This window comes from Sinohyriopsis cumingii, chromosome 1 (assembly GCF_028554795.1).
Source record: "Sinohyriopsis cumingii isolate HCF-2022 chromosome 1, ASM2855479v2, whole genome shotgun sequence".
Taxonomy (NCBI): domain Eukaryota; kingdom Metazoa; phylum Mollusca; class Bivalvia; order Unionida; family Unionidae; genus Sinohyriopsis; species Sinohyriopsis cumingii.
This window is the reverse complement of record NC_142961.1, coordinates 185,406,504-185,426,322: the sequence shown is the minus strand read 5'-3', so window position 1 is coordinate 185,426,322 and position 19,819 is coordinate 185,406,504. Positions and strand designations below refer to the sequence as shown.

The following is a 19,819-nucleotide window of genomic DNA, read 5'->3' as shown; positions in this document are numbered from 1 at the left end:
AAAGCGTCACGACTAACCAAGCTAACACATGGCTGGCTGCAAATCAATCTTGTAACTGTTCTTTACCAACGTTGCAGTTATACATTTTCTTTATGGAATAACCTTTTGTCATGTAACTCAAATCCAGCCTTATAGTGTACGTTTCTCCACAAAAATCGGGGCGTCAGGTAAATAAAATTTCATCCACTTCTTTGGAGGACCTTTAAGATGTTCAACCTTTTCGATTGCTTGCTTCACAAATATGATTTTATGGCAAGTCCTTAACATACTTATGTAATGCTAAAACAAACAACCTACATACAACAATTGAATTGGAACAAAAATGGATGCAGAATTAGCAGATAAATATGTAGGAGGTCATCAAATAATAAAACATAGTTATCGTCTTAAGGATGTTCAATCACTTCATCCAATTACAATTATGAATGTTTTATCATTTTCGTTTTAATTTTATTGATCAGCTAATTCATTAATTTTGGATTTCATTAGCTTTATTTAAATTAGATCAAAGTAAACTGATGAAGAGAAGTATGGAAAACCTGAAGTGAGCAACATTTGTTTGGGAAACTCTGTGAATATTATTAAATTGCGGTGTGGGATTTTATTTAATTTTATTTGGACAGCAACATTTTCTTTATTAGAATTATAAATCTATGCTGTAGTCAAAGAATGGAGAATGTGTCGCAATGTCTTACTGCTTCAAAAACTCATCTGTTGATTACGTCGGGAAGGTAAGTGGGGCAACTGACAACGGTGAAATGGTACATTCAGATTATGAGTTTAAAGCGTTTAATGAAATGACTCCTATATTTCCCCGTGTATCCCCAACATAACCAATATCAATATCAATTATGAGACGCAATTATAGGAATGATACTTTGATACAAATAACGTTAATAATTTTAGACACTAAAATATTTACCTAGCATTGTTTATACAAAATTATTACTTGATATTCTCTTCATTTGAAATCAAGTTATTTGGCTTGAATATGTAAAGCAAAATATATACAACGGAGAATACTGTTATAATTGATGTTACCAATTTTTGGAATTGTATCTTTTTCCAGGAACTCTTCGTGTACAACAGTTCTGTTAACCCTATATAACTCTGAAAATATAAGGTGAGAATACAATATCCTATTCAACTTCCCGGGTTCTTCCTCCACCATTAATACTGGCCGCCATGTATAGCCTATCGCGTGCTGAAAAATGGCGTTAAACCCTACAACAACAACAACAACAACAAAATATTACAACGAATATGATATTATTAGCGGTGACATATTTATGACTCAGTAGTGACGTGAAATTAAGTAAGATTGTTTTGACGAAAGATCAATCACACATTAAGTTTCTAACTTATTACAAAATAAATATTCCGTTCGTTCCGGTGGCCTAATGGTTATAACGTCTGCCTAGGATACGGAAGGTCATGGATTCGATCGCCGGGCGAGTCATATCAAAGACTTACAGCAATGGTACAACCATCCGCCTCGCCTGGCGCTCAGCATTAAGAAGTCAGTGATATGACTGGTCGACCTGGTGGCAAGATAATGTGACTGGGTGGGACATCATGATACATGTTTGTGACATGATGCCCAGTGCTAGGCATCGCTATAAACTGCCACACTGCAGACATCGTAGCGATATGACTGAAAATTTGTCAAAGCTACTTTAGAAATCCAAATCACACACACACACACACACACACACACAAACACACACACACACACACACAATAACTAAAGACGTGTTGCTGATATTTTGATTGCAAACAATGTATTATTTACATACCCATGAATATTATTTTAACTGAAAACTCCGGAACCCTGTATCACTTGTACCCCTGAAAAGTAGTACATATATGAACTTCCAATCATCCTATTAGTTATTCTGCTTTAGTTTAAACAATCCATTTATTCTGAGTTTTGAATGATGATTATATGTCATTCCTTTTCTAACATCAGGTTATTGCACGAAACCATGAATAAGTGTGTGCGAAGATAAAGGTGTTTTCTCTGAAATGTTGTAAACAAAAGAAAGATTTCTAAATGAACAATGTGCTAATAGTTTCCAAGCTGTCTCTGTAACTTATGAAAATAATATTTTGGTGACAAATGGAATTAAAAAAGTATATCCTTTTTGATTGATGATAATAAAATTTGGTGTCCTTAAGTCTTCGCCAATACTCCTTGAACCAAAGCGTACTGCATGCGTTTTAAGAATTTTGTTTTTGCTCCCAACAGCAGGAAAATCTCTATCGTACAACTAAGATATTGTAATGAGATGTCGTCATCGACTGGGACAATAGTAGACTCATTTTCACACTTGCATATTAGACATTTTGAATTATGAAATTATATATTGCATTTTGATTATTTTTATGTCAGTACTTAAGAATCCAAAAGCTGTAATACATTAGTATGGTAAATTAGGTCAAAAAATCTGACCGCCCAGTGGATGGGGAAAATTCATGAACAATGTCCAGTATTGGGCGCACAAATTAATATGCTATGATAGAAGGATCTGAACAATTTAAGGAAAAATTCTTAAATGATTTGAGATTCTGCAATAAAATAACATTCTATAGAATCAAACGTCTTGAACAAAATGATGTAGTTTTACTACACAATTATTTTGGTCAGATATAGGGCATTTAAAAAAAGAGCTTTAAAGAATCGTTACGTGTATTCCACAAACAAAACTTTAAAAAGACCGTTCTATAGAATTCAATGTTTGTACAAAGTCACATTGGGCTATCATTGCTGGAATATCTTCCTCTTCTCTTTTTCAATCAAATCATGAATGAGACGTAGACAATCTTCAGTATATCTTCCTTTTATAAAACCTGATTAAGTTTTCCTAATCATGTTTGGTGATAGCTTTTACAGTTCTATTTGTCATAGATGAAGATGCAATTTTGATATCAATATTCAAAAGAGACACATGTCTTCAGTTCCTCAAATAAAATTAGGACTTTTTAAAGTTTTGTTTTTGGAATACACGTAACAATTTGTCAGAGCTCTTAGTTTTTTAATGCCCTATATGTTACCAAACTAATTATATTGTAAAATATCGAAGCCAGTTCATTTTCAACTTTTATATTTTTCAGTGCAGAGAGAGTCTGTGGATCCGCAAGCAAGTTCCCGTCATCTGAGAAATAACTTATCTTGTGAATGGAGCAATAAAACATTCATCTTTAACTATGATAATTGACAACAGTTCTAGATTAATACAGAAATATGTAGGTTTTGGGGGAACGGTGCTCATATCAGTTAGGAATTATTTTGGGTAACAGTAAAATGTATTTTCTCGAATTTACAAAAACTGCTTTTTTCAACCTCTGCTCTTATATGTAGCTCATGCTCTCAGAATAAAGCCTTTGACTCTTTCATTTATCACTCTATAATATTGTATTCAAAATACCAGTTTCATAATATTCATAATAAATATATTGTATGTATAATTAACAGTGCTCATATCATAAGTAAGAGGTGAATTGCAATCCACATCTATCATTGTCGTGTATTCTCAACTTTGATTGCGAGCGCATTTACATTCCTACAAACAAATGTGAGTAAGCTCCATGAGCATGCTAAATGCGTTTATTTTAATGTCTAAAATTAAGAAATTACTATCTAAATCATTAGTTTCCTTCAAGATAGCTTATGCCAATGTGTTTTTAGAATAGATATTTGCTATTATTGGAATAAGAGTAAATTCTAGTGTTGTAACACCGCTCACATATATAGTATAGTTCTATTTTTGTACACTGATTGCCTAAGAAAAGGTAATGTCTTATTTATCACCAGTTCTAGTTATCACCAGTTCTAGTAAATATATCTTTACTTTTATCCATATCAGAAAAATGTCTTCACAGATTCAGGCATCCAATTCGTAGATACCCATAAAACCAAAGAATATCAAATGAATTGACAGAATAATGTGTTATCACACAGGAGATTTGATATGACAAGCTGTCCTTCTAGTATTTTGATAGGAGTAGTGATAACAAATGTGCGCTAACGAACAGCAGGCGAACGACGGATGAATATACAATAGATGACGAAGGACAGGCCATCGCGTATGCTTTCTAGTCTATGGCTAGAAGAGTTAACGATACTAATAAAAGGCAAAGTTATTGAAATAACAGCTTAACAATTTGACTGTATTCCATAATATATTGATCCTCGGATAGATATCAAGATATATATCAACGTCAAATTGTATTGAAATGACATTAATTTTTCTTGTCACGAGCAGTGACCACTACCAAAGGCTTTCCACCCACAAATATAATTTGTGTACTAATATTTTCTGCTTGAATTTTCAGTCAAGACCATAACTTTCTTCTTTCAAAAATGTTCAATCTCATACTTTTGATGAATTGAGTCATATAGTTTTAAGTACATAATTTTTAAAATTAAATGAAGCAATGACAAAGAAAACATATGGACAGATGGAGATTGCTAAAGGTTTGGCAATAGTAAAATACAAATGCTTAAACATCCACGCTCTGTTTCATCGCCAACATGTGATAAGTTAAATGCCTCTTACAACGAGTAAATTCCAATAACTAATGCTACTCTGAAGAGAAGGGTAGTTTTGTAGAAAGATCACGTTGATATTGTGAATGTGATTAGGAATCATGGAAAAGAAGAGAGTACTGGTAAAGTACTAACATACATAGATAATATAATCCAAGTGAGATATTGGTAACATAACAAGGCAAAATTGCTTACTAAAATTGTATGGAGATTATTCAACTACTGTAACCTATCTAAACGATGATTAAGTGTTACGACTCTATGGTCATAAACTAACAAAAAGAAGCAAACCAAACACGTTTTGTAAGACTTAACAAATGATGTAATTATCTAAGCTATGAATCAAAATGTGAGAGGAACTAACAGTAGTATAAAGTAAATGCAAAATAATCCTGAAAGAGTTATATTTTAAAGCCAAAAATAATGAAAAGTTCAGTATAAACTTCAGAAACGGAAATGAACTGGTCCGCAAGGAATAGTGAAATTGTCAAAATGGCGTTGTCCATAACAAAAATTCACAATAGTTCCAGAGCAATATAGTTCAAATAGTGAGCTCCCTCTATTTCCACGGAACAGTCCAAACAAATGATTTGCTTTTTTGTTTCTCTCAGAAAATATTAAAGTACAATAATAAACGCGTATGCAGACTTTATGTTACAACACGAAAAACAAAAAAAGAATGGTCCAAAATAAGAGCGAAATCTAATTATTCAGTTCTCTATTTATATACATATCCGATTACGACTATATTTCATAATATGCCCTCACGTTACAGATCATACTAATCTTTTTAACATTTCAAAATATATATTCATGTGACTTAACTCATTCAATAAGAATTAACTTAATTCTTCACCGATGCCACCTGACATATCTGTCTAGTGGGAAAAAGATCCAATCTCATAAACATTTTTACAAATAATTCTTTTAATAGTAGCTGTCAAGACGTACTTAATCTTCTATTTATAGATCCTATGCAATGTTGCGTTCTTTATATTCCTAAAATAGACCGTAGTCGCATAGGCAAAAACCTAAATAAAGATAATAACTATAATTTACAGCCATGAATAAAACTTTAACAAAGTGGACAAAATCATGTACCAGGAGATACACAAAATATAGATATTCATAACAATAGGAAGCTTACAGTCAACCGCATCTGAAGTTATATCAATACCATGGTGTGTCTAACAATGTATGTATGTATGTATGTATGTATGTATGTATGTATGTATGTATGTATGTATGTATGTATGTATGTATGTATGTGTGTGTGTGTGCGTGCGTGCGTGCGTGCGTGCGTGCGTGCGTGCATGCATGTATGTATGTATGCATGCATGTATCCGTTTCCCTATTCAATTATTATTATAAGCTTTGGAAGGTTTCTTGTATATGCATGATGTAGTAATGATGACCATGTAGGTTAGGCGTTCTTGAATACTGAATACTTTCAAATGTGATTCGTCCACTGAGTCTTGTTTTAAATGTTGTCACTACTTTTGGAAGCAGAAATATCCTTCAGCATTCTGAAACCCAAGTCCAGAATTTAGATATGTCGTTTATTGGCATCTCTTCCTTGGTTCATTTTGTCAATACAAAAAACAAATATGAATAAAGAACTTATTTTAATTATCGCCTGTACATTTATGAAAGGTTTCAAAATATTTTTTCACACAATATTGCAGCGGACTTTCATCGAGATTTTTCTGAGCGTTTATCAATCAACTCTTTGCATCAGTGTTTCTCGTTTAGAGAGATATATTGGATAGTCGTTTTCAGATGCCAAACGAATTTTGTCACTCTCGAAGAAATTTTAATAGTATCCTCTGAATCGGAATTTACGTAGTATACAAGTGCTTCTTGCTGTGAGTTACAAACATTCCCAATATATTATCTATTTTTCACCACTAGAAATTTAACGTATTATATATTTGTGTTATAAGTGTTAATATTCATAATTATATATCATAAGGATCATTTAGTAAATATCATATTAAATACTAATTTTCTTTATAGTTGTGAGTTTGTACTTTAGGATGAGGTCATTTCGTTCAAGAAACATAATTGTATGAATTTTGACCTTGGAGGCTCTGGAAGAAATATTGTTGACGAAATTGATTGGATTCTCTCTTCTAAAGCCATATGACCTAATTTCTGAGAGATTAGCTGGGAAAAAAATATGATCTTGCTGACAAGACGATTAGTCTGGAAATGATTATTTGACCCTCGATTTTTTGTTTTAAAACTGCTTCTTAATTTTTGATATAAGGAATGTTTACCTGAGAACAAGTGATTCCTAGCAAAGACGCCAGTCTTAGCAGAGTCAAATAGTTTTGTTAAAGTCAGTAATACGGATTAAACTTATTTATAGTTTTAGTTCAATTATTCACTAGACGTTGCTCATAAAGGATGCGTTAAGTAGCTGAGCTGGAATTACTGTGAATTCATTGAAATATATTTTTTATTAGATCATTGTGATACATCAGGACTAGACAAACACCAGCACAATAGATATATTCTGAACACCACTGGAACTCATTTGGAATACTCGATACTTTTGGATTTGTGATAGAACTTTTAGGAATCTTTAGTATTTCAATCTCCATAATCTAAGTTATTTTTAAATTTTTATAATGTGTTATAGGGAAAAATATTTGCTGCATTTTACAAACCTTGTTGGTTTTTACTCTTTACTATTACAAAGTCTATAACCATATATGTGCTGAGGAATGGTAGAAGAGATAAACATAAAACTGTATACCGCTGGTTGGTTGTACTCTGTTCTAAGTAATTCAATGCAGTTTGAATGTTTTATAAATGTCCTGCTAGTAACATGCTATTGTTAATACTGAAGGTTTGCAATCGTATACATGTATGAATACTATGGTAAAAACTCTGCAGATCACCTGTTTATGTTTGAGTATGAGGCTCGCTTCCATTTCGTATGGGGGGAAAACACAGGCCATTGTGTTAATTACCTGGGTGTTATTTCTTTCTGACCATTTACGTCTGCATTATTAAGGTTATATGTAACATATATTTCTTTGGTTTATCTTATCCGAGTTCATGTTCACTTGTTCGTCAAAGTTACATAGATCTTGCATTGTGTGATCAAAAATGAAATACGAGCTAATTATTATCCCTTAAAAGGATAGAAATCAATAACAGATAAATAAGGGTAAACTGGATTTAATCTCGTCCAATGCAAGTATTGTGACGAAATCTGCTTATACAGTCTATACGTTTTGTTCTGGTTGACCGTACGAAAATTCCAAAGAAAAAGCAGCTTGAATACGTTACCTGTACTTAATTTAAAAATTATTTCAGAACGTACCATATTCTTTTTTTCAGATGTGATGCGTCTTGATACACAACATATTTGTGAAGTGTGATTAATCACTTTCTAATGTTAGTATATCTGATTTAATTCAAATTTATTTTAATTTAATTGTTTGTCAGTTTTAAAAATTTTATTCAATTATTTGCTATTATAATGTAACTTTTTTCACTAGAGAGGATACTTTTTCAGAAAATAGATTGACCTTGACTGTTAGTTTATACACAACAAGTGTTGATCTAAATCCTGACCTCGTTTCAGAATTTGTAGCAACCTTCGTAAACAAGTTCTATTTTATTTTAATATGATTAATTTTTCCAAGGTCACGATGGGACTACATGATTTAAGATGTAAACAATTTTTATTTTATCTTTCATTTTTTGGAGTAAAATGATTGTTTTTTTGTCAGGGTCATTTTTGGTGTACGTGACATAAGCACGATCACTTGACCCCCCCCCCCTTGATTTCGCGATTCCGGTTTTTCCATTACTGCGCATTTGTTAGTTTTAATAGAGATACGTAGAGAGAGACATTCCTCAATTTTGGGCTTTTTACACAGATGTCAATTTATTTTGTTGTAGCCTGATTTTGAGTTATAATTTTCTTTAGATACGTTGGATTTCCAAAGGATTAATTCTTTTTTCTCCAAAAATATTTTGAGGAGTGCTCACACATAAATTTCGGAAAGACATTGCTTACAAATTTAATTTGGATTTCCAACACCGGAGTGTCATTGTTAGTATTTCTACAAGGAACTGTAAAAGACAACACAGTACAGACTACATCATACGTCATCGTCATCCATCTTGGATTTTCCATTAGAATTTTACTTGAAATTATTGGAACGTTTATTACTAGGACTTTTGCAATTTAATTCGTGGATTAATCTTCGATTATGTTTGGATTATTCTTGGATTAATTTTGGATTTGATTCTTGAAACCTTAAGTTCTTCTCCTTCTAAATTTTTAAAGAACTTTTAAAGGGAAATAGATTATTTGTTAAATTTTAAAAAGCTTGTTGTTTTCACGCTTTCTGTGTGGTTGTTTATTCGAGCTTAAACAAGTAACACTAATGCGTTGGTACACATCGGACTTCGTCTTGCAGATAACACTTTGAAGTTTGAGGGTACTGATTTCATGTAAGGTATATACCACTTGACGTATAACGATTACCTACTCATAGCATAACTGACCAAAACTTGGACCATATTGATTGTTTATTACAGCGATGAAGCTAATTATCTAGGAAAGGATATATCTAACTAGACTGACCATCTCATGTGGACCTCTTTACAAAGAAATCAAAATATATTTTCTGAAAGTTAAATACCTGACTAACCGTACTGCAAATATATTATATGATCGGATATGACTCAGTACACGAGGGTTACATAACACGTGGCTGGAAAACAAAAAGAAACGAATAATAATAATAATAATAATAATAATAATAATAATAATAATAATAATAATAATACAACCTGTACGATTACTCGCCATTCTCGCAACAAGAAGAGATGCGAGGATAAAAATTATTACATTAAAGTTGCTGAAAATCTTTTTGATTTAACTATAAATTAGAAGTGATTTTATGTACCTGTATCCATCAAAGTGGTTCGTTCACCAGTTTCAGTCTCTGTCCTGCTGTCATCTTTACGTGCTGAAAATGGAAATTTCATTTATATCACATAAGGGCTAAATTTGCAGAAATTATCTTTCAGAGAACTTGTCTAGATAGATGCTCCATGGTAGCTCGTGTTGATGGCAATGCAAATTTAACAGCTGTTCAGTGTCAAGTTGAGTTCTACAACTTCCTACGTCTGTGTGACCTTAAGCCCCTGGCTTGTAAAGGTAGCATTTTCTTTGTTCATGCCATGAGTTTAATACTTGCTCAGTGACACTGGTAACTGAGAGTGGTGATTTGAACTCCTTGTTATCTTACTGCACAACTCACACATGTTCAGTTGCAGTATTTATTAGATTTCACCAACTGCATTATCAACTGTTACCTACGAAGCAAAAGCTAATCAACACATAAGCACCCACATAAGAAAGCGAAGACGAGGATATAGAGTCGGACAATATTTATGATGACTTCACAACAATTTACACAAACTAGATGGTAGAGGATTTCAGAACTTTATCAGATGAATTCTTGGACATCTTACCAGATGATATCAGTCATTTATAAGATACTATGTATAACAAAAATGTGGCAATATTCATTTTTTACTTGTAAGACATGTGGACTTAACATATTATGAAATATTCAGATCATTCTGAACAACAATTTATATAAGGGTATGTGACCTATAACTGAATTCATGGATTTATCATATAAATGGATTTAAAATGTTAGGCATGATGGATATTGTTTTTACATGAAGATGGAGAAATTGTTAAGTTGTCAAGTTTTTTTTTATTTGTAACATCTTCCACTCGAAAATACGATTGCACTTTACTCTGGTTTGTCTTTCTTTTCATGATTTACCTTGTGAAATAAAGATAACTTATGAGAGGGTTGGTGAGAAGTTGCTTTTTTTAAGCCCTAAAATGAGGAGGGTAATCAACTTATAGTCAAACTGACTTATAAGCATTTATATGTAGTCCAACAGATTACCTTTTGCTAAGGTCTCCTCTTCTGTCAAGGAATTTTTTTCATTTTCATCATTAGAAATATGCAAATCTGCATCTGCTGATTCTAAGAAAAGAAATGAATTTCATTTACAAGCATTCCTTATTCAACTATTATAAACAGGTTCAGAGATATTTGTCACAATTTCTTTAACTGTGCTTTTCTAATGTTTTATTCATAAACTGTTTTCATTCCATAAAACATATAAAAAATCAAGACTATTAAAAACAGGTTCTGATACTGAATTGTATCTCTATAACTTTTGTCCATGATTGTTGATTGCATTTTAAGGAGATGGACTTTTTTAAACAGCATGTTCACTAAAATTTAAGCTCAAGGGTCTGGCATTGTCTGTGAATTAGTTCACTTTTCCATAAGAAACAATCAGTTTTCCAGACTATTCTGTTATCATAGGTCAAGTGACAGTTTGTATATAAATAGAGATTAGGTAAACAATTTTTCATTCCCGTTTCGTACCAGTCATTGGAAATCAATAATCAGAGTTTGTAGTTGTGATCAGATATAATCCATGGGGATTTAATTCATTCAATGGAATTACTAAAGTGCTCTTTGACTGAATTATGATATTATTTTGAGATTTTTGTGAATTCATTCAAAGACATTCTGGATTATATCATTGTAATGCATCAAGACGTTTGATATATTAGCTCATTCAAGAATACTGGTACATCAGCACATTCGAGGTTGTTGGAATTCATTCAAAAATTATGCATTTTTGGACTTGTGAAAGAGCATATGGGATTATTTGGTATTAGCTTTACAATACTGTGTCTTTTGACTTTCCACTAAATAATTTAGTGAAATAAACTGTTTGTTGACCTTTACTAAACTCAATGGTTGTTACTTATTTTAAGACAAATGAGTCACAACTGATGTGGGGGGGGGGGCTCATACAGGATCTGTTTTTTTAATTAAAAAAAACATTTCCAAGCTATTAAAAACTAGCTTTAAAATTTAAAATGACTTTTCTTTCAGAATATTTGGTGAACGTGCATGCATTCCCAATGTCATCTAAAGTGGTAAACTTTATTTTAAATCATACCCAGGAACAGTTAGAGTCTTTGAAAAGGACAAGTTGATTCAACTTACCAGATATCAGAACTAAACCAAAAGCATCTTTAACAAAACAGCAGATAAAGACTATTTTGATTCAGTGGGAAAGGAAATTTTGGATGATAATACTCTGGGTTTGATTACTAAGTCTGTCTCAGGATTTGATAGGAAATTAATGGAATTACAGTTAAAAAATCCAGATGGAATCTACAAAGTTTCAGCCTCAGAAGGAAATACTGGAAATGCAAATTCAGAGAGATAAATAAGAGAGTAATATGCAAATAAAGTGTGTTGGAGAAGACAGGGACATATAAAGGTATAGAGATAAAGAAGAGAACTACAAATACAGAGACATATGAGAAATTCTGAGAGAGGAGAAAGACCGAAATGCAGATGCAGAGAAAAAAGGCAAATGCAATATGGATTAAAAGAATTAGAACTATCAGTTTGAACACCAACCCTAAGTTCAGGTTTTTGCTGTTACAAAAATATTATGGTAGTGGCTACTTTTAAAGAAAAAGAAATAAATATTCTTGTCATTCTGAGAAAACTGCTGAAAAACCAGAAATGGCAAAGGTAATAGAATCAGACCGGTTGGTTTGACCCATTACTTTTAATACCAAACCATGACCTTTAACTCTTTCAAATAAAAATATTTGGAATAGCTGTCTTTATTCTGTTCGCTATTTTTCAACAAGTAGCAATCTGAAATGATGTGCATTTTCTGCTTACTAAAAGCACATATAGGAAGAGATAAGGATTTCTAATTAATTTTATCTGAAGTTTGGTTTCTAGAAGTTGTGTAAGAGTGAGATTTAGAAGTTATTGTATGAGACTGAGATGACAAACGAAACGTTGTGAGTCAATGAATAATCATCAGCTCTACAAGCAGCATTTTCCAAAGTTTCAATCTTCTGGTCATCATGATAAGTATTGAAATCACTATGAATGCAATTCTTAAACTCTTCAACTAATATGTTCACTCTATTATCATAATTTTGATCAACCTTCTCAGCTGAACACCACAAATCAAACTAATTTTTTTCTTGCAAATTCATCAAGTTTATCCAGTTTCTTTGCCACGATTCCTAAACATGTTAATATGCCTCAGGTACCATCATAATCATTACATCATAATCAGCACTTTGTTGTACCAACCGTGAAGTGTAGACTTCACAAGCACTGCCAATAAGTAAACTTTGTAATAACAACATCCACTGCTCTCTTAGCCATTTCAAGTTTTCAGCACTTTTCTCCCAGAGAGGAAAGTATTTATCTATTTTGTTCTTTAAAGGGGGTGCTACCCTAAACTTTCTGGTAACATCAAAACCTTATCTTGTGTGTAAATGGAGAGGGGGCTGTGTCTGCCACTTCCAATTCTTTTAATCTTTATTGCATTTCCCTTTCTTCTTTCTCTCTATTTGTCACTGCATTTTGTTCTCTTTATCTTTGCATCAGCCTCTCTTTTATCACTCTGAATTTGTATTTCCCCTTCTTCTTTTTCTCTTTGCCATTTGTATTTCCCTCTTCTCTCTCTGCATCTGTCTCTTATGAATTTGCATTTTTATCACTTCATTTTGAAGCTGAAGCTTTCTTAATACCCACTGTATGTTTTTTTTAAAACTGCAATACCTTTAATTTTCCATCAGAAACAGAGGCAGAATCACCAATCAAACCTAAAGCACAATCATCCAAAATTTCCCTTCCCACCAATACTGAATAAAAATATTATTTTTCTCTGGTTTTGTTAAAGATGCTTTCACTTCAGAAAAAGCATAGTGCCTGGCAAGTTCAACCAACTCATCTTTTCTCATTCACTCCTACCCTCCTTTGGAAAAACTTGAAATAAAGTGAATATTTGCTGGTTTTATTATTTGGCAATTGTGTCAGTTTAAAATAATTCACAATGACAATAACAATTCACAAAGGCAATTAAAAAAATTTAAGACAATTTTTAATACTGTACATACATCTCAGAATGTTTAAAAGAAATTCAAATCTCAAGGGACAAATTTCTGTTATGGTACTATGGTCATAACCTAAGTAACAGAAAAACTAAAACCAACATGCTTAGTAGGATCAATAAATAATTTATTTCTCCAAGTTACAAACTGTAAATTTACAAGAGCACTACTGCATAATATGAAAAATATAAAATTCCAGGAAACTCAAAAGGAGTGTTGTCCTTATAAAAACACAACCACTTTCACCATAAAGTTTATCATTCTATGTAAACATTAAGATTATCAAACATGCACATCCCAGAGGAAGAAACGTGTTTTGTGGAAAATCTGCCTGTACAGACAAAATTTCAACCTTTATGGAAAATGGCTTAAAGTCAGTTGATTTGAGAGAATGATGGCATCCCGAAACTATCATAAAAGACATTGAACTACCAATGATCTGGATGGTTCCATAATTTCCAGTTGATGCTTGCAACACATTAAAATCACAAATGATAGTTTACATTAATAATAAAGGAATGCATTCAATATAATGAATAAAAATATAATCACTGAAAATTAATGTTGAGAGTTAAAATTAATTTTGAGAGTAAAAACTTTCAGCCATTGGACCTTGCATGCTATTTATCTGTACATAATCAAGAACTGTTTCTAATGTCATTAATGTTAATTAATTCAGAGCACTGTTAAAGTTTACTGTGCATTCTATGGACTGTACATGCATTCAGCAGGGTATCATACTTCATGAATTTGTTTTGGTTTATATTCCATATTCATGAACTTTTTCAGGTATCATATCATATAAAGGACCCTTAGATCCATTATTTGACAGAATTATTCAAGCCAGCTTAGCTGAGGCCTGGCAGGGATTCTTACAGATGTGTAACTGATATGGTAAAAAATTCTGTGTATATTTTTACCCTGATCAGATCAGAATTTTTGAGAATGAGAAAAGTGATGTTTTGTGTGAATATTCGCATGTAAAAGACTATTTCTATCCAGTACCATAATATAGATCATAATTCAGTATCTTAACATTATCATCTGAAGGGAAGAAATGAAATTTACTTGTTTGCCATCATTAGTATATGTTCAATACATATATGCCAACCACTGGCGCGTAAAATGTGTAATCCAAGTGGACAAAAAGAGTAATCCGAGCAGAAAAAGCGTAATCCACATATAACATGATAAAAATCTAATGACCATATGTACAAACTGATTTATTTCCCCATCTGGACTTTTAACATCATTTACTGCTTCAAGTTTTCGTATCTAACAATTTGAACTTTAAAAAGCAACCGACTCTCATATTGCAAATTTCAAAGCACTTTGTACCAGCTGAGATTATGAATGTTTTGCACACCAGTAAAGCACTAAGTGCTGAGTTAGAGAGCCTGGATCTGAATTCAGTTTTATTTTTGTGAACAATACTGAATAATCTCTCACAGTCCGCTATAGAATGGTAAAGAACCAATAGAAAACCAATATTCCTTTCATGACCTGAGAAAGAAGAGGAAATTTATATCTTACAGCTATTGGGTCTTTTAGCTGGGAAATAAGATGAAAAAGATCAACTATGTATGCATGAAGTACATTGTAAGGTAGAGTGGAGTGCCAAGTTGATACTTCAGGAATTCTTATTTATCAGCAGCTTCTCCTGCAGCATGGTGCATCATATAACAGAGGCAACCTGATATGTACAATGATGTAGACATGTTTCAAAATATAGAATGCAACTCCTGTATGAATTCCAGCCATTACTGATGCAGTATCAGCTTAAGACCCCATAAAATTATGCCAACGTAAGTTTATTCAAAGTATTATCAAGCAAATAAATAAAATATTTTCTCCAGTGGAATCTACTGCTAATTCTGGTAATGAAAGAAGATCACTCTTACTTTGCCCTTTTCGTTGTCAACGTCTCTTACACAAACTGGGTACAACTTTTTGTCACAATCACTACTCCTGTCTGTTGCAATATTAAACAGCCCAATTTTCATGGCTTCTGCAATTTTAAGTGAAGCATCTTCTGCTAAACACCTAAAAATATTAGAAGATTTTGTTCTTGCACATGCATATTTTCTGCAATTTTGGAATCAGAAAACATCCGTCTGAACAAAGGACCAATGTAGTCTTCTACCGCTAGGGGATGTCCGTGTTTTATTAAGAACTCGGTAGATAAAACATCTGCATTTATAAAATTCATGTCTACAATTTAGTTCTGCTGTAAAAAAGAAGTTACCTTAGTACTGGAGTTAGTAAATGAGCCAATTCAAGGTTTCTTGTTTTACCACCATGACCAATATTAAAATACTTTCCCCACAGCCTGCAAGGGGCATGAAGATCCCTATAATGGAACGCTGTATTGTGTAATTCATATATTCATCTCTGAATCGGTTTTTCGTCTTTTACTAATCCACCTGTGAAATTATTTGAAAGATATTTTTGCTCTAACACGCATCGACTAAAATAAATCTGAATTATAACAAAGAATCTGCGAGCAAAGATTAAAAGTCAGAAAATCAGTTTCATTTACATCTTCATAATTTTCTTTATTTCTTTAAAAAGACAGGAGTTACGACCTATTCAAAATATTTCCATTTATACCATCATGCCATCTAGTTGGCATTCTACGGGATTACTTTGTCCATCTATGTATGTCGATCCATCTGTCTTACTTATTCATGGTGAGAGTTTATGACAGAGGGTGAGAGAGAGATATTACAATGTAAACTTTCAGTCAGTAAAACTTTGAGATGACGCCCATGTGAAATGACACCCAAACTCCCATCACAAAACAAATTACTTGGCTTCATCCACTGCTCTAAAAATGCATATTAAAGATGCACAACTTTAAGGTGAGTAAATTACAACGTAATAAAATTAATCCATACCATCAACAACAGCATTACATAGTTTTAACATTAATGTGAATGTATCAACATCCACTCTAATTAACGCCAAATAATTTAGGAAAAATTAAAGCCTGGGAAGAACGGTGGTGGATAATCTGTGGACCAAAGTCTAAACTTGAAATTTAAAAAAAAAATTGGTGACTACTGTAATGGCTGTAAATCTGGTGACACGACAAATAATTATTTTTGTCTGTATCACAAGAATTATATGCATGTATTATAAATACAACATATTCAGTGTCCTAACACCAGTGGACACATAAATATCAAGACAAAATTGGCAAGATCGACAGATCACACAGTAGTGAATAGCTCTTTCAATAACCACCCCAATAAATGATTATAAAACACTATTATTGCATTTGATATTATTTTGCATATGTATATTTTCTAATTACTCTAACATGAAATTAAGTAAAGATACCGATAATTAAATAAAGACTTCAAAATTCATGGGCTGGTCTAAATTTACCAAGAAGACAAGGTTCTACTATAATGTACAGAACTTAGTGCCAAACCTGCTTAGCATCACATATATCCTTGTGTATTCCCATAAATATCTGATGCAGATTTTACTTTATTCATTCTTTCTACCAAATCACATTCTTCCAGATCACATCTCAGCTAAACATACAAAGCTCTTTCATCTACATTGAACCACACACTCACAAGTTACCGTTTTTCAATGATATAAGTGATCCTACAAATTGAGGAAATCTTTACGAGAAAGTACAGGCACTGGTGCCTATAATTAGAATCCAAGGGATGTAGGCCTATTTCAATCAGTGCAAGTTCAAACCTTCAATGTACATGTGGTGGTACCATTGTGTAAATATGTTCATTAGCCTAAATCAGACAATGTTGTTGGTCACTGTTGTCATACTGGGATCACATTTGTAATGTGATTTAGGCATTTACACTTTCAAGACAAAAATAAAGCGTAATTAATGGTGCACTAATACAAAATTTTAATGCAATAACGCAAACACAGACAAAAAGTCAAAAGGTTGAGAATACTGCTACAGCAACCTGCTAATGCGTAATTATTGTCATTATTCGATCAAATTATACATAAATCTGAATCTGGCAGAAATAACAAGAGAACAGAAACTAAATTGACATTTCCATGCAATAAACGTATATGCCAACCCCAAATGGGGTATAAGCATAATTTTTGCTAATATAAGTGTACCTAAACAAATGCATTTATAATTCACTTTGTACATCTTGTGAAGTTGTCACGAAACTTGAGGGTCAGCTTATATGTGGGTCATGCACTTTTTAATGTCTATACCAATTCAGCTTGGAGATCGGCTTATACACAAATGAGTGCAGGAGTATATACATGTATTGTACTATTATGATTTGTCACATGATCGTCTTAACATAGTCAAGCACTATTTTTAGACAAGGAAAGTTCAACATATTTGAAGTTTGGTCATCTTTAATTGTGATTTTCAGCCTTATCAGATTTACCAAAAACTTACTTCCAAACGTTTGGGACATTTGGAATCTGAGAAAATAAATGTAAGTAAAATTAATGAAAATTTATTCAGTAGAGCCCAATTAAGAGAACATAATATTGTGATTTCAATCATAAACGTTTATCTCGATTCTAAAAGAATAGAATGTTCAAATGAATTCCAGTAATCCTCAATGTCTTGATGTAACAAGAGTTTTGAATGTATTGATGTACCACAATGATTTAATACAAAATGTCTTTTAACTAGCTCCCAATAATTCCAAAGTTATGTGCCTTTCATGCTGCCTCTAAATTTGTCCACTCAAACCCAAGATTACATATACAAGTTTAAACAGCCAACAACATTGCAAAAAAAAAAATTGCGAGATATTATATTTTGTCTCCAATAAGGGTAACAAATTGCAATTTGCAAAACTGGCAAAGCCCTGCATGATCCATGAATAAACCTTTTACACATTTGTTATACTTTTAGGAAGATAAAACTATTGTTTCATGTATGAGAAAAATCCATGTATATGATCATCTTACATTTGCAGTCATATGCAATCTCTTCCAAAAAATGATCAACTTTTTACCATCATTTTTCATACTTTTAAGAAAGAAAAAAATTTTGTGTACAAGAAAATTAATATATATGAAAATTTGGGAGCATGCCACAATCATGTACATCTAAATTTGTGTTATAATGGAGTGTGCTATATCAGGGTCACACTTTATATAATACTCACAGCGATTGCTCTGATTTCATTAGCTGAAATCTTTATGACGTGACTGATCTTTGAGACTTCATGGTATGTTGAATGCATGAAACACTTCAACCACAATGATAGGGCTTGAGGCGTGTTAGCCTGTTTCCCAGCTTGTACCGAAAAAATCATCTGTGCCATGATTTGCCTGTATAGAATTCAGAAACTGCTTGAGGGTGCGAACAGGATCTTGCATGGACACTTTTTGATGCTTCTATGGATGATACAAAGCGTATGATGACTCGCTATGTTTGGCTACAAAGTCTGGTTGTGTCAAGAGGACCACTGAACCATTTGATCTAAACTGAGGATTGTTCAGGTTAATGGAAAGGGCATGCAACTCTCTCAGCCTGCATACAAAAGCTAATGCTATCAGGAAATATGTTTTTTTTAGCAAAGTAGCTTCTGCAATGGCTCAAATTTATCTGAACCAAGGTAAAACCAAATTATACTTGCATGGATTATTATGGCTGTATACCAAAATATAAGGAAGTGAAGCTAAAAAATAGTGTAATCTGGTGGTGCAAGGGTAGGTAATGTGCAATTGTTATTTTTCTTTGTCTATATGATAGATAGACAAGACAAAATGTTTGTCCTTTTAGTAGGGCGGGATTTGGGAAGTAGCCGGCTTGTATTTCCTAACGTTAATATGACTGGGGAATGTGTCTAAAACAAAAAATATGTAATCAGTAAAGAACCAATTTTACTTTGTTAGGTAACAGTGATCATGATCTCTGACTTTCACACTAAATGTGAAGAGAGCAAATTAATTACACTTTTCTAAACGGCAATGCTCTCTTTGGATATATCAAGAGCAAAAAAAAGTAGATGTTTTTCAACATTACAAATCACAGAAAAATGAACAAACTCAACATTTGTATCTTTGCAAAAATGAAATGGAGCACAGGATAAGGATTTTGAGAATGAAGATGAAACATTAATAGTTTACTGTGAACAATGACCAAGGATCTGGAATAATTAGTTCATGTAACATTGAAAAGAAAAATAAAAATAGACAGATGTTGGTGCTAAATTATTATTTATATTTTAACCCTTTTTTCAGGAACAGGATCATTCATTACAATCTGGCCGTTTATACAAGACAAGGCATGA

At 32.5% G+C, this 19,819-nt stretch overlaps 1 protein-coding gene across 2 annotated transcripts in view; it reads right to left on the bottom strand.

Annotated features, from left to right (window-relative positions):
- Positions 1–19,819, bottom strand: part of LOC149808526 (uncharacterized) — a 135,782-nt gene that overhangs the window by 4,892 nt on the left and 111,071 nt on the right. For both annotated transcript variants that reach the window (XM_089978548.1, XM_089978556.1), the window contains 3 exons: positions 10,507–10,587; positions 9,484–9,546; positions 1,042–1,110 (listed from right to left, as the gene is read on the bottom strand). In XM_089978548.1, the coding sequence (XP_089834674.1) occupies positions 1,042–1,110; positions 9,484–9,546; positions 10,507–10,587 (213 nt within the window). The remainder of the gene's footprint in view (positions 1–1,041; positions 1,111–9,483; positions 9,547–10,506; positions 10,588–19,819) is intronic.